We start from the raw sequence: 13184 nt of genomic DNA on the forward strand, positions 1-13184 counted from the left end.
TTTGGGTTTTCTCTGTGTGTATGTTACCCTTTTGCCTGGAATAACTCTCTAAGCACGTGTTTGGATTTGAATATCCAGCCAAAGGCAGATCCTGGTGCTGGCAAACTGAAATTTGTGATGGAGAACTGTGTTAAATTTTAAAAGAAAGTCATTAACTCCCAAGCCAACCAGCTGAATGTGCAGTTTGCTGGAGACTCTAATAGAAAAGCAGGTTAAGGTCAGTCTCCTGGGGTTTGAATGTGAAGAGGAAAGTTCGAAGGAGTCAGTGCCTCGGTGCTGGGAGCCAGTAGAGGAAGGGGCCGTTGCATGCGCCACTGCCACCATCTCTTCCCGGCGTGCAGTTTAGTTTGTAACTTCCTAGTCCTGGAGGTCTGCACACTTGGGACATTTATTACTGTTTATTCCCCCGTCCTTTTCAGTGGTGCCAAGGTCAAAGGCTCCTGGCAGCTAAATTACAGCTTCAGTGCAGGACGTTGCTGGAGAGAGTGAGGGTCTGGCGTGGGAGTGATGGAGCAACTGGGAGAGCCAGGACTCACGCGTCAGTGCTCAGGTGATTTCTTTGCTTACTTTGCAGTGCTGCTCTGTCTCCTGGTGAAGGATGGATTATGACTCTGCAGGTGCCTGGTTATCACCACTGAACCAGATGCTGGCTCTTGGGGGAGATGAGGGACTGTTATCTCCCACATGCCCTCTGTGGGGTGTTGGAGATGCCCAGCTTCTTGCAGGATCGTGTTTGATCTTGGAGCTCTCTGCTAGTGCCTTGCGCTGCAGGATGGAGCAGACTTGAATCTGCTGGGTTTGAGAGTTAGCAGTGATTTTTGCAGACAGTGAGCCTCAAGTCCTCTGGGAGGATGGTGTGGGGGACTCCCATGGCCATAGACTCCTGAAGTCCCACAGAGACTCTTCTTTACCTTTACTATTATTTTTTATTTATTTTGAAAAACCCTATCTCATGGGATTCTTTTACCAAAACTTGTGAGACTGCCTACTTTAGATCTTTTACTGTTTGTTATTGCCTTTTGTTACTGTCCTGTTCATCTTTCCTTTTGCGTCTTAAAAGCATTTTGCAATAATGACATGGAGAGGGGAGGTTTTGTGTGAGCCTGGGGAGCTCCTAGCAGACAGGGTGGCATGTAAAAAACCTCTCACCACTTGCTGCATATGCTGGGGAGAGCTGCAGGCTTGCAAGTGCTGGAGAGCAGCAACACAAGCTGTAGTCTCAATGCTGTTGTGAGGATCTGCAGTGGAGGAGACGAGAGCACGGCAAGGCTGTGCTGGTACACACTGCTTGTTTGGGGTACCTGGGACTGATGGGTGGATCATTTGCTTGGTGTGGCATGTCCTGTGGGTTGAGATGTGCTGTGCTGGTCACTGGGAGCTGGGTATGTGCACTGAAACATGCAATCCCAGACTATTTTTTTCCAGGGGCAAGTAAATTTGCCAGGATAAAGTTTTAATTTTGATGGGTGGCAGATGAGATCACTGAGACTGTCAGCAAATGGATTCAACTGAACAAATAAGAGGAAGAGTTTCTGATAAGCCTGAAGGGAGGAACATTCTGAAGTGCCTTAGAAATTACCCTGTATCCCTGAGCAGTGCCCATCCCACTTGTGTGTTGGTTCCTCGTTGTCCAGGACAGTGCTTTGACACCATTTACGTGTGTCTGTGGTGCTCAGGCATCAACAGAGCTTCTGGAGGATGTGGCAAGGGATACGTGGGTGTTGGGAACAGTATCAGGGTTCTTCAACCCTCCTGTCCAGGAATTGACAACAGCACTGACTGTGACCCCAGGCAGTTGGGGGCCTCTCTCCTGGGACCCTCATCTGCGATCTTGCTGTTAGACACAGCTATAAGAGAGGGGTTTTGAGCCTTTGTGAGGCTTCTCTGCAGACCCCAGGGCTGGGATAATGAGGGGTCCCCAGACCCTCCCTGTGGGGAGGAAGGGAGGGCTCTTGTAATATTCTATAATACTGTGACTCAATTCCTCTCCCAGGCTCAGTGCCAGTGCTGCCTGCAGGGACAGGGGATGAAGGTGAGGATGGGATGAAGGTGTTCATCCCCTTCCCAGCTCTCTGTCCAGAGCTATCTTGCATGCCAGCAGATGTGGTACAGGGTGTGACACCTCCAGTTTCAGGTTGTTACAGTTTGGGTGAGCTCGGATGTTGGTGAGCTCTGCTGAAGCTGAAATCCAGACCTGCTCCGCTGGCTGTACCCGTGCCTATGAGAGAGCACAGAGCAGGCCATGAGGACGTGTTTGTAAATGCCAGGGTGAAAATATCTCCTTGGGCAGCCGGGACAGGGAACTGCAGGATGTTGTGGCATAGGCTGCGTGCTTGGCCAGGTTGTCTCTTCACTGGAGAGCCTGCATGTGGTGTGTGGGTGTACTCCTGGCTGCTGGCAAAGGACCCGCTTCCTCTCTGGGACACTCCATGTTCCCCTCCTGGTGTTTGTGGGTTTTGCTGACTGCATTAGTTCCTACCTCACACAAAGCCAGGTACTTGTTATGGGCAGACATTCTTTTATCACAGAGCCCCAAGAGCTGGAGCAGCCTTTTCCCTCCTGTGTCCCCCATGTTCCACCAGAATTGCTTGAGCTTGCGGCTTCGAGACCCAGTTGAAGAGGCCAGAGCCAACAGCACTGGCTTCCCCAGCTGCCTGTGGGTTACTGGATCCTGAAGGATTCAGGTGCTCTGAAGGCTCCTGGGAGCTCTGGGGCCACCAGGCAGCCAAGAGTTTAGTTGGTGGCTCAGGCTTGCAGGGTTTGGACCACTGTCACCAGGATGCATCTTCTGCTTGCCTCCCACACCTCTGACATTGTCAGCCTTGCTGGGAAACTGGGATCCATCTTTCCCCTGTACTCAAATCCAGCAGTACTGTGAGACAAGACAGATGTGCTGGAGCTGCAGCTGAGCTGTGTGCCAGGGGTGACTCCCTCTGAACACGGGTCTGTGTTCTGCTGTGACACTGCATCTAGTGTGTTGCCATCACTCCTCTCCTTTCTGTGCACAGGCAGGGCTGCCCCGGGGGGTGATGGTGTGGGACAGATGTGCCAGGCTGCCAGCATGTGCCACGTTTGTACAGGGCTGGCCAGGGGAAGCTCAGTGCAAGAGACCTGGCAGTGGGGTATTCTCAGGAAGGCTGGGGCAAGGTGGAGACATACCCCTGTGGCAGGTAAAACCAAGGGTACTGCAGAGCCTGTGATGTCTCCTGTGTCCCAGCTCCCCACCCTGTCATGTCCTGTTCTCATCTCCTCCTTTTTCCGGCAGGGACAGGGCAGAGTCCCCAGCTGCTGGATCTGGAGTGTCTGCCAGTGCTGGTGAAGGGGCGATGCGGGGCTGTACGATCCTCCCTGCGGAAGCAGAGGGGACCATTGGGGAGCAGAAGGAAGATCAGCCATACACAAGTGAAGGGGAAAGGTAAGTGATGGGCATGTGAGAGGGGCTGTGGGCCAGCCAGGGGCTCGGCCCTGGTCAGGCCCATGTGGAAGGGTGACCATGGCGAGGAGTGGCAGGGGTGTGTGTCCAGCACCCTGGACTCTACAGGAGATCTTGTCCTTTTCCATCACAGGGAGGTCACTATATTCAGTATTACTTCAGCTGGATGCAGGCTGGGAAATGGAGGTCTGTGCAGAGCCTGTGCTGGGCTGCACCCTTGTCTCTCCCGACCTTCACTTGTCAGGGCTGAGCTCCCCCATTGCCCACCTCTGCCTGGGCCCAGGCCAGCAGGGACATGTCAGTCAGCCACTTTCACCCTGCGGGGCTGACCCAGGTTCACCACAGGCCCCCAGGTTGTTTTGGATCCTGTAGCCTCACAGCAGTGCCACAAGGAACAGAACTCATTGAGTGGGGCATTCCCTGCAGCATGGGGTGGTGTGGGAGCAGGTCCACTCTGCTGGAGATCAGTCCCCCATGGCGCCCTGTGCCATGGGGAGCAGGGCTGCACAGATTTGTGGATGGGAAGCAGAGAGTTCTGGGACAGCCCAGCATTTGGGGAGTTTTTTTTTTTTTCAAAGACACCGTCTCCATCATTCCTCCACAGTCTGCAGAAATGGTGCTCGGCTCTGGGTGTCTCCTGGTAAACTGGCACAACGTCTGGAGCTGGTGGGTGCATCACCAGCTCCCAGGTGATGGAAGGTGCTGTTCTGGGGTCTTGCAGAGTGACTCCATGAGCCTGGGGGGCTGCACGCCTCTTTCCTTGTTACATGAGAGCCAAGCATGTAACCCCTGCCCTGCCATCCCTCCCTTTCTTAGCTCACCTCCACAGACCAATTCTCCTGCACCCTTTCCTTGCCTGCAATAATTTCCCCTCAGTGCTCTGAATGCTGCTGTCCCTTGTTGCTCCGGTGGGACAGTTCCCTGAGCAGCTGAGTACGTGCCAGCAAACCCGATGGCACTCACGGTCACGGGGATTCACTCACAGTCACGGGAATTACTTACAGCCTGGTGCACTGTGGAGAAGAGGAAATGTTGCAAGGTTTTCCCTTTTTCCCAGAAGCTCATTCCTGGTGCATCAGCCGTGGGACTGGTGCGGGTCTTGGGCCCGCAGGTGAGGGCAGAGGGCTGCCTGCATCCCTGCACGTGGCTGTGGCGTAGCGCTCAGGCCTGTTTACTCAGGCAGGTGCAGTCCCTGTTCAAATCTGCGGGGCCAATGGGAGCTGAGCCGTTCAAACATGCAACGGTTGGACGCGTGTCCCATGGAAACCCGGCTGCACGGCTGTCTGTCACTCCCTGCTTAAACGGCTGCTTGGCTCTCCCGGACTAGGCAGGGAGGGCTCCAATTACTGCCTAATTAGAGGTGTCCTGCCATGGAGCCCGGCAGTGTCCACAGAGTCTTGCTCTGCACCCACCAGGCTGCCCCCCTGAGAGCTTCTTTCTGCCTCACCACATTCGGTAAGCGTTGAGCCTGCAGCTCCGGGGAGCAGGGGGTGAACGCCGTGCCCAGGGGATGTGGCCGTGGTGGCCACCGGCAGCTGCAGAGGGTCATAGCCAAAGCCCGGTGCGGTAGGAATGGGCTAGAGAGCTGCTTCCCGAAGGCATTAACACTGAGCGGCAGCCTGCCTGCTTCTGCCTCACTGAGCCAGAATAATATGTGGCTTCATTGAGCTGGAGGGCTGGGGAGCACCCTGAAGCCAAGCTGTGGCCGCTGTGGTGTGCTGCAGCAGTCAGCTGGATGCCCAATACCCAGGTCCTTTTGCCCCCTGGATGGGCACAAGCTGGGATGCTGCGTAGGGCTGGCTGGAGCTGTGGCCCCCATTACAGCAGAGCCCCAATTTCCTCCTTTGCTCCTTGTGGGTCTTTCTGTGGCTGCCTCAGTTTTGCCACATGGACCTGAAGAAGCCCATGGGCAGTGGTGGCTCGGATCTGTGAGCTGGAGCCAGCCCAGCGATGGCTATGAACCCTGTCCACCTGCCCTGCGAGCAGGGGAATTTGGCAGCAAATGTCATGGCCATCGCTTGTGGTGTGTGATGGCTTGTCTTATGCAGAGGGAAGCTGGGTGCCTCTCCTGGTTGCCACTTTTTAAGCAGCAGTTTTCTTTCAAAGCTTCTGCTCATTCTAGTGATCAGGGCAGGCAGTCATGCAGTGTGCTGTTAAAGAGGCTGCAGGGAAGCAGAGAGCGTTACATGAGTGGAGAAGGACATCCCTTTCCTGGGCAGTCAGGGATGCTGCTCCTTCCCCCCTTAGATTTGTAACCATCAAACTGCTGAGGACAGTCTGGAACTGTCTGAAAACCTCCTGGGTTTTGTCTGTAGGACTTATGCATGCCAAATAATGTGAGTTTTGCGGTGCCTCTTGGCTCTGTAACCAAGCCTGGGCCAAGCATCATCTCTGAAGCCACAGTTCCCTTCATGGGCTGGCGAGATGTGACGCTGTGGGCTCTGAGCAGGAGAGCAGTGGCAGGACGGGGTCAGCACTACCCTTTCCATGTGGGTGACGAAGGAGAGGGTCTTCAGAAGGGCTGGTGCCAGGGCCCGAGGTTGCAGATGGTGATCTCGGGGTGCTCTGCCTTGTGCATGAGGACCTTCTGCCCAGGCAGTTATCTGACACTGCTTTCTGCTGTAGGAAACCCACTGGTGTGTGCACTGATGGCTCTTGGCTGTGCCAGCCAGGGCAAAACCTGCATTTTTCCTATAATAAAACAGAAAAGCATTTAAAGAGCAGAAACCCAAATTTTCCATTTGTCAGAGATCATCAGTAAGAAACAGATTTTCCTGCCTGCTAGGTCTGCTCCCAAAGGACAACATTCACATATCCCCTCCCTTAGCCTGGCAAACTTCTCTCATGGGTGGGAACCTGTTTGATTACCATCTTGTGCTTGTTCATGCCCTGCTCATCTTGTGCCAGCTTTGTTCATCAGCTTGAACTGCCTCTCCTGGCCCTGTGGGGTCCAGATGGATGGGGCCTGGGCACCCTCCCTGCAGCAGCCCTGCGAGCCTGGCTGAGCCCTGCTCTTTGTGATGGGGTGTGCATCCAGGAGCTGCATGTGGGTCCTGTTGTGAGATGAGCTGTCTGCTTTTTTCTCTCTCTCTGGCCTTTCTCTACACCTATTTCCATTCATATTAACATTTATTGAACATATGTGACCTGGACAAGCTGTGTCGGGGCCTCTCTGCTGAAGCTGTTTCCCTTAGTTCATGCTAGGGATGTATCAAAAAAGATAAACCCAAGGGATAATGTTTCTCTGACCCTTTGCTCTTGGAGTGAGGTGGAAATGCAGCCCAAGAACTTGTCTTGACAGGGGTTGTGTTTCTGCCTACCCAGGTCTGGAGAAGGTTACTGCTCCGTGCACCTGAGAAAATGCTCATGCTGCCGCTGAGCCGGTCTGTCCAAGTGCAGATGGTGGTACAGCAAATCCCTTCTACCAGCTCAGGCTGGATCGGCTCTTTCCAACAGCAGCTTCCCTCTCTGATCGTGGCCCTGTACAAGCGCTGGAATTGCTACAGAGCCAACGAATGCTTCCCCGGCATGAGCAGGCTGGGACCCCTGTGGGGTCAGACAGGCTGGCTGGGTGTGCTGGGGTCTGCGACTTGTCCCTTCATGTGCTTTGGAGACGCTTGGGATGCATTAAGAGAGAAATGACATCTGTTCCTCATGGGAAAGAAAGGACCTTTCCCACTGACACTCCCAAACACTTTCTACTAGGGGCCAATTTATAGTACTTCTGAGAAAGGCAAAACTGCCCCTCTTCTCCCTGCTCTCCTCTCTCTGGTGCAGCCTGTGACACAGGGGCCATGGGCACTGTCCCTGCACCAGGAGCAGCACTAATTCACATTATGCAGGAGGCTGCGGTCCTGTCTGACCCCATCCCTCATTGTGCAGAAGCCTTGGCCCCATGTGCTGCCTTGGGAGCTGAGCAGCCCCAGCCGTCCCCAGGCCAGGGCTGGGCGTAGAGCTTCCTCCCCCCGCTGAATTACCCAGCACAAAAGCTTCCTTTCTCCTCCCCAGGGCCCATTCATTCCTGGGCTGACTCCTCGTCATGCTTGGTTAGACAGGCGCAGTTTGCTTTCGTGTTGTAACAGTTGTGACATACTGACAGTGGAACAGCAAGTGGGTTCCCACAGGCTCAGAGATCTGGAGATAGCAGAAGGGTTAAAGCCTTGGTGCAAAAGGCTGGGGTGGCATGATGAAACTGGGGGACAATATTCTCGCTGTTGTAAATCACTATTACCTTTAATAGAGCTGTCCTGATTTACCCCACCTGGCTTTTGTCTTTACTTTCTCACCTTGCTCTCACTTGCACAGGTATAAGTGCACGTAAAGCCATGTGTTTCCACATGTGCACAGATTTGTGCTCTCAAACATGCAGATGCACACACAGACACCTGTGAGCTGGAGAGGGATTCGAAAAGTTTCTGTTTTCGAATGAATATTGAGTCCTTTTGACTTGCTTCAGGTTAAAAAATCCTGTAATATATCCCCACCCCAGCAAGCCTAAGCCCTTGGGTGTGTCTTTTGCAAAATGAAATGTTGGGTTTTAGTTTGAAAGATGTTCAGAAGTTTGTAAATCATATTTACTGTTAATTTTGGTTGTTGTGTTTTGTAAGCTGGAAAACAAGTGAAAATGGTATATTTTGCTTTGGACTAAATGAAACATTAGGCTAATGATGCTTTCAGTCTTTTGATTCTTGAGGAGGATTGAGAAATATTTAGTTCTGGGTTGGTCCAGAATGATTACACAGATTTCAGACCCTGCTTCACCCTTAAAATCTGCACATCCTATCCAGGCTGGCAGGCAGCAGCTCCCAGGGAACCTCTTGGGGTGTTCCGTGGGGCAGACACCTTTGCCTGAGTGGGGCCAGCGAGCCAGGGGCTGGCAGCCTGCTCCCCCTGACCCTGACAAATGCTGTCGGCAGAGTCTTTGTGCCAGTCTGAGTACTGTGGATAGATTTTTTTAGAGTCACTAACTCATGGGAAAGCGAGTGCGTAACTAAGTAAGCTGGCAGAGCCGAGCTGCTGCCCCGGACCCGTGTCCTTGCTCAGCAGAGGTCTACACGTGTGGCTCTCCCAGGCGCTGGCCTCCTGCATGCAGTCTATGACCAGTTGGGTTTTCAGTGCCAGGAATCAGTTGCTGGCAGACAGGTCCAGGCAGTGCTGAACATCACATCCAGAGAAGACCTGGGAGCTCAGGGATCTGGCACAGGCATTTTGAAAAGCAGTGGGAACTGCAGGTTGGATTTGTAGCTGTGAAGGAGATGAGTTTTATTCTTGTCTCTGTTTCAGAGCGGGCTCCGAGCAGTGTATTCTGCAGTTGTGGATGCTGTGTTTGCAGGTGGTGACTTTGACTGCCACCAGCCAAAGACATGTTTGGGATGCTCCTTCCTTCATTCTTTCTTTAGAAATAATCCTCCCATCTTGTTCTTGCACCTCTGCAGAGGGGTTTCTGGATTTAGAGGCCTGCCTGAGCGCCCCCGGCCTTTGTACTCAGGTTTCAGCTGATCCTGCCCCAAGTAGACGAACTCCTCATGAGCACAGAGGTTGGACCTGCCCACATAGTCCACACTGAGAGCAGTTCTCCAGGAGGATATTCCGGCTGAGCTGAGTTACTCTGGTCTGCTCCCTGTGGAGCCCTGGTCTGACACTTCCCTGGCTTCATCCCTCCCACCTCTCCTCTCTCTCACCTTAGGTAACTTAAAAGGCACTGATGGATAGAAGCATTGCTTGCTGGGCTGCTGTCTTGTACTGGGGGGTGCTGCAGCACCCATGAGGGACTGCCAGGTCCCACAGTGAGCTCTTGCTGTGCTGTGCTGTGCCAATCTACATGGGGAGAATTCTCCTGAAGGGCTGCCTGTGGAGCGGGTTAGGTCCTGGGTCCTCCTGTAACTAGTCAGATCAATTTCCTGATTCAAGTAAAATCCCATAATTTGCTTCAGGCACCAAATCTTGGCACTTTGAGCTCTCTTTCTCTTTTATGTTATTCTCTGCCCCACTGAAGGGAGAAGTGGATGCCCCTGTGCTCTCATTAAGATTTGCTCTTTTGGCCTCTTGATGACTGTTGGAGCCATCCTGCCTTTGATCTCCTGACTCTGCTCCTTGCTCTGATCATGATGATGATGGACAGCAGGTCCCCTGCAAGGCTTGGCAGGCCTGGCAGCCAAGAGCCAGGCACCCCAGGCAGACAGGCCCTGCTTCCTGGCTTGGTGGGTGACCCCTAGGTCAACTCACATACCTACATATTCCCTGTATGACGAGGGGTAAGGTGTTTCATGGGATGATGTAATTAACATAATTATATTAGTCTTTGTTAGTGTATTGAGAGGTGTTAACTTTAATATGCATTTCATGGATAATGAAGCAAAGGTCATTCACCGGACAGATGCCCCTTGAAATTTGGCCAGGTGCACCAGAGCAGAGCCGTCTCCACAGGGCTCCATCCTCCAGCTGAATCTTGTGGTGTTGGGGCAGTCTTATCAGCTTCAACATCCACACTATCCACCCCATGACTATAGTTTCATCTTGCAAGTGTTTGAGGCATTCCTTAACTTGGAGGGCCTCAGCTTTTATCTCTCTCTCAGGCTGTTTTTCTCAGTCTGTGTTTCTCGCAGGCCTGGTTTTTCAGCTCACAGGGAGCAAGGGGGATCTCCATCCAAACCTGATCCAAAGTAACATTACTTTCATGTAGCTCCTCAAGGCTCTCCCTTATCACCACCTCCTCAATCAAAAGCTCTGGGTGCTGTTGTGCAGGGAGCCAGGCATTTCCCCAGCAGTGCTGTGTCACTGGGAACCAGGGGTCCTGCTTGGTCCAAGCCCCCCTGGGCTCTGTGGCAGAGGGATTGCAGGATGGTGGAGCATTGCTCTTCCCTGGGGCTTGGCTGCTCCTGGCCTCGTTGGCCACCTGACAATTGTTCAGTGTCAAAACACATGACTGAAACCATTCTTGTTTAATCCTAGATTAAAGCAAGTATTGACCCCTGGTTTTAGGAGATTACCTGTCTGCTCACCAGCCCATACTGTCTGGGACTCCCAGGAAGTGCAGGAGCCTGCAATGTGGGTGCTCTTGCCGTGCTTCGGTTCCTGGGGGCTGGGTTTGTGCTGGGAGCAGTGCTGCATTAGTCCTTGTTGCTGCGTCTTCTCTGCTTGATAGTGCTGGTGATAACAAACTGTTGCTGGATGTGACAGTCAGTGAAGACATTTTTAAGGCTTTCTTGTTTCCCCCAAAACCACCCCAGACACATGAGACATGCAGTGGGGGAAGCAAGCAGGAGATGTGCGTGGTGCAAGGTCCTGCAGCAGCGGGTGGATGAAAGCAGGGTAGTGCCATGGCCCAGGGTCCCCTGGTGGGACCAGTCTTGGCTGACCCTGTGCCGGCATGTTCCTGCCTCCAAAGGCCCCAGTTGTCCTTGGCATTCGTCCAGGCTGCCTGCTGCTTGGCCTGCTGTCACCTTCTGCAGGGGTGACAGCCCTTTGCCCACACAGAAGCTCAGGGGAGAGGCAAAGGGGAAGTTGAATCTGGGCTGGGGGCAGGATTTGAGCATGCTGCATCCCTCTTAAACAAGGGCTAATTCATCCCACAGTAACTGGTGCTTCAGCTTTCCCTCTGCCCTGGGCTCCTGCCTCCTGTCATCAGAGTTTGCTGTGTTCTAAGAAAACAGTACTCAGGTTTTCCTGGAATGTTTTTGCATCTGAAGCTGTAAGACATGGGGCATGTGTGCATGGGCAGCCAACAGGAGGAGCTGGAAGCCATTGTGCAGTAGGAACACTGTGAAATAATTGCCATCATGGAAACATGGTGGGATGACTTGCACAACCGGAGTGCTGCAATGGATAGCTATAAACTCTTCATAAGGGATAGGCAAGGAAGGAGAGGTGGTGGGTAGCCCTGTATGTTAGGGAGTGTTTTGATTTTCTAGAGCTTAATGATGGTGACGGTAAGGTTGAATGTTTATGGGTAGGAATCGGGGGAAGGCCAACAAGGCAGATAATGTGGTGGGAGTCTGTTACAGACCACCCAGCCAGGATGAAGAGGCAAACGAAATATTCTATAAGCAGCTGGGAGAAATCTCAAAATTGCTAGCCCTTGTTTTCATGGGGGACTTCAACTTACCAGATGCCTCGTGGAAATAAAATACAACAGAGAAGAAACAGTCTAGGAGGTTGCTGTAGTGTCTGAAAGAGACCTTCCTGACAGAGCTGGTGAGGGAGCCAACTCGGGAAGGTGTCCTGCTGGACCTATTGTTTGCGAACAGAGAAGGACTTGTGGGTGATGTGATGGTTGGAGGCCGACTTGGGCATAGCAATCATGAAATGATAGAATTTTTGATTCTTGGAGAAGTAAGGATGGAGGTCAGTAGAACTGCTACCTTGAACTTCCAGAGGTAGACTTTGGCCTGTTTAGGAGCCTGGTTGACAGAGTCCCTTGAGAGGGAGTCCTGGAGGGCAGAGAAGTCCAGGAAGGCTGGACATTCTTCGTGAAGACAATCCTAAAGGCACAGGAGCAGGCTGTTCCCATGTGCCAAAAGATGAGCCAGTGAGGAAGAAGTTTGGCTGAACAGAGAGCTTCGACTAGAACTCAGGAAAAGAACAGTTTATGACCTTTGGAATAAGGTCATCTGCTCAGGAGGACTACAGGGATGTTGTGAGGTTATGCAGGGAGAAAATTAGAAGGGCCAAAGCCCAGGTAGAACTTAATCTGGCTACTGCCATAAAATACAATTAAAAAGTATTTCTATAAATATATTCAGAACAAAAGGAAGGCTAAGGAGAATGTCCATCCTTTATTGGATGTGGGGGAAACATAGTGACAGAGAATGAGGAAAAGGCTGAGGTGCTTAATACCTTATTTGCATCAGTCTTTAATAGTAGGACCACTTCTTCCCTGGGTACCCAGCTCCCTGAGATGGAAGACAGGTATGGAGAGCAAGATGAAGCACCCATCATCCCAGGGGAAATGGTTAGTGACCTGCCACACCACCTAGACACGCCAAAGTCTATGGGGCTGGATGGGATCCACCCAACCAAGGGTACTGAGGGAGCTGGCAGAAGTGCTCACTAAGCTGCTTTCCATCATTTATCAACAGTTCTGGCTAACTGGGGAGGACCCAGGTGACTGGGGGTTAGTAAATGTGATGCCCATCTACAAGAAGGGCAGGAGGGAGGATCCAGGGAACTACAGGCCTGTCAGTCTGACTTCAGTGCTGGGGAAGGTTATGGAGCAGATCATCTTGAGTGCCATCATGTGGCACGGACAGGGCAACCCGGTGGTCAGGCCCAGTTTATGGGTTTATGAAAGGCAGGTCCTGCTTGACTAACGTGATCTCCTTCTGTGACAAGGTATGAGGTTCAACAAGGCTAAGTATTGGGTCCTGCACTTGCGTCACACCAAGCCCATAAGACACTACAGGCTTGGGGCAGAGTGCCTGGAAAGCTGCCTGGCAGAAAAGGACCTGGGGGTGTTGGTCGACAGCCAGCTGAACATGAGCCAGCAGTGTGCCCAGGTGGCCAAGAAGGCCAATGGCATCCTGGCTTGTAGCAGCAATAGTGTGGGGAAGTGATCGTGCCCCTGTACCCCGCACAGGTGAGGCCACACCTCAATTACTGTGCTCAGGTCTGGGCCCTTCATTCCAAGGAAGACATTGAGGTGCCAGAGCATATCCAAAGAAGAGCAACAAAGCTGGTGAAGGGTTTGGAGAACAAGCCTTAGCCTGGAGAAAAGGAGGCTCACGGAAGACCTTATTGCTCTCTATAACTGCCT

General features: G+C 52.5%; 1 protein-coding gene across 2 annotated transcripts in view; it reads left to right on the plus strand.

The window, feature by feature from the left end:
* Nucleotides 1-507: 507 nt before the first annotated feature.
* Nucleotides 508-13184, plus strand: part of RGS3 (regulator of G protein signaling 3) — an 86174-nt gene continuing 73497 nt past the window's right edge. The window contains exons 1-2 of one of the 2 annotated variants that reach the window (XM_074923633.1): nt 508-550; nt 3266-3415. In XM_074923633.1, coding sequence (XP_074779734.1) covers nt 508-550; nt 3266-3415 — 193 coding nt within the window. Of the gene's footprint in view, nt 551-3265; nt 3416-4803; nt 4889-13184 lie in introns of those variants that run through there. The other variant, XM_074923634.1, reaches the window with a different exon arrangement.

This window comes from Athene noctua, chromosome 20 (genome assembly GCF_965140245.1).
Source record: "Athene noctua chromosome 20, bAthNoc1.hap1.1, whole genome shotgun sequence".
In the NCBI taxonomy this organism is placed as follows: domain Eukaryota; kingdom Metazoa; phylum Chordata; class Aves; order Strigiformes; family Strigidae; genus Athene; species Athene noctua.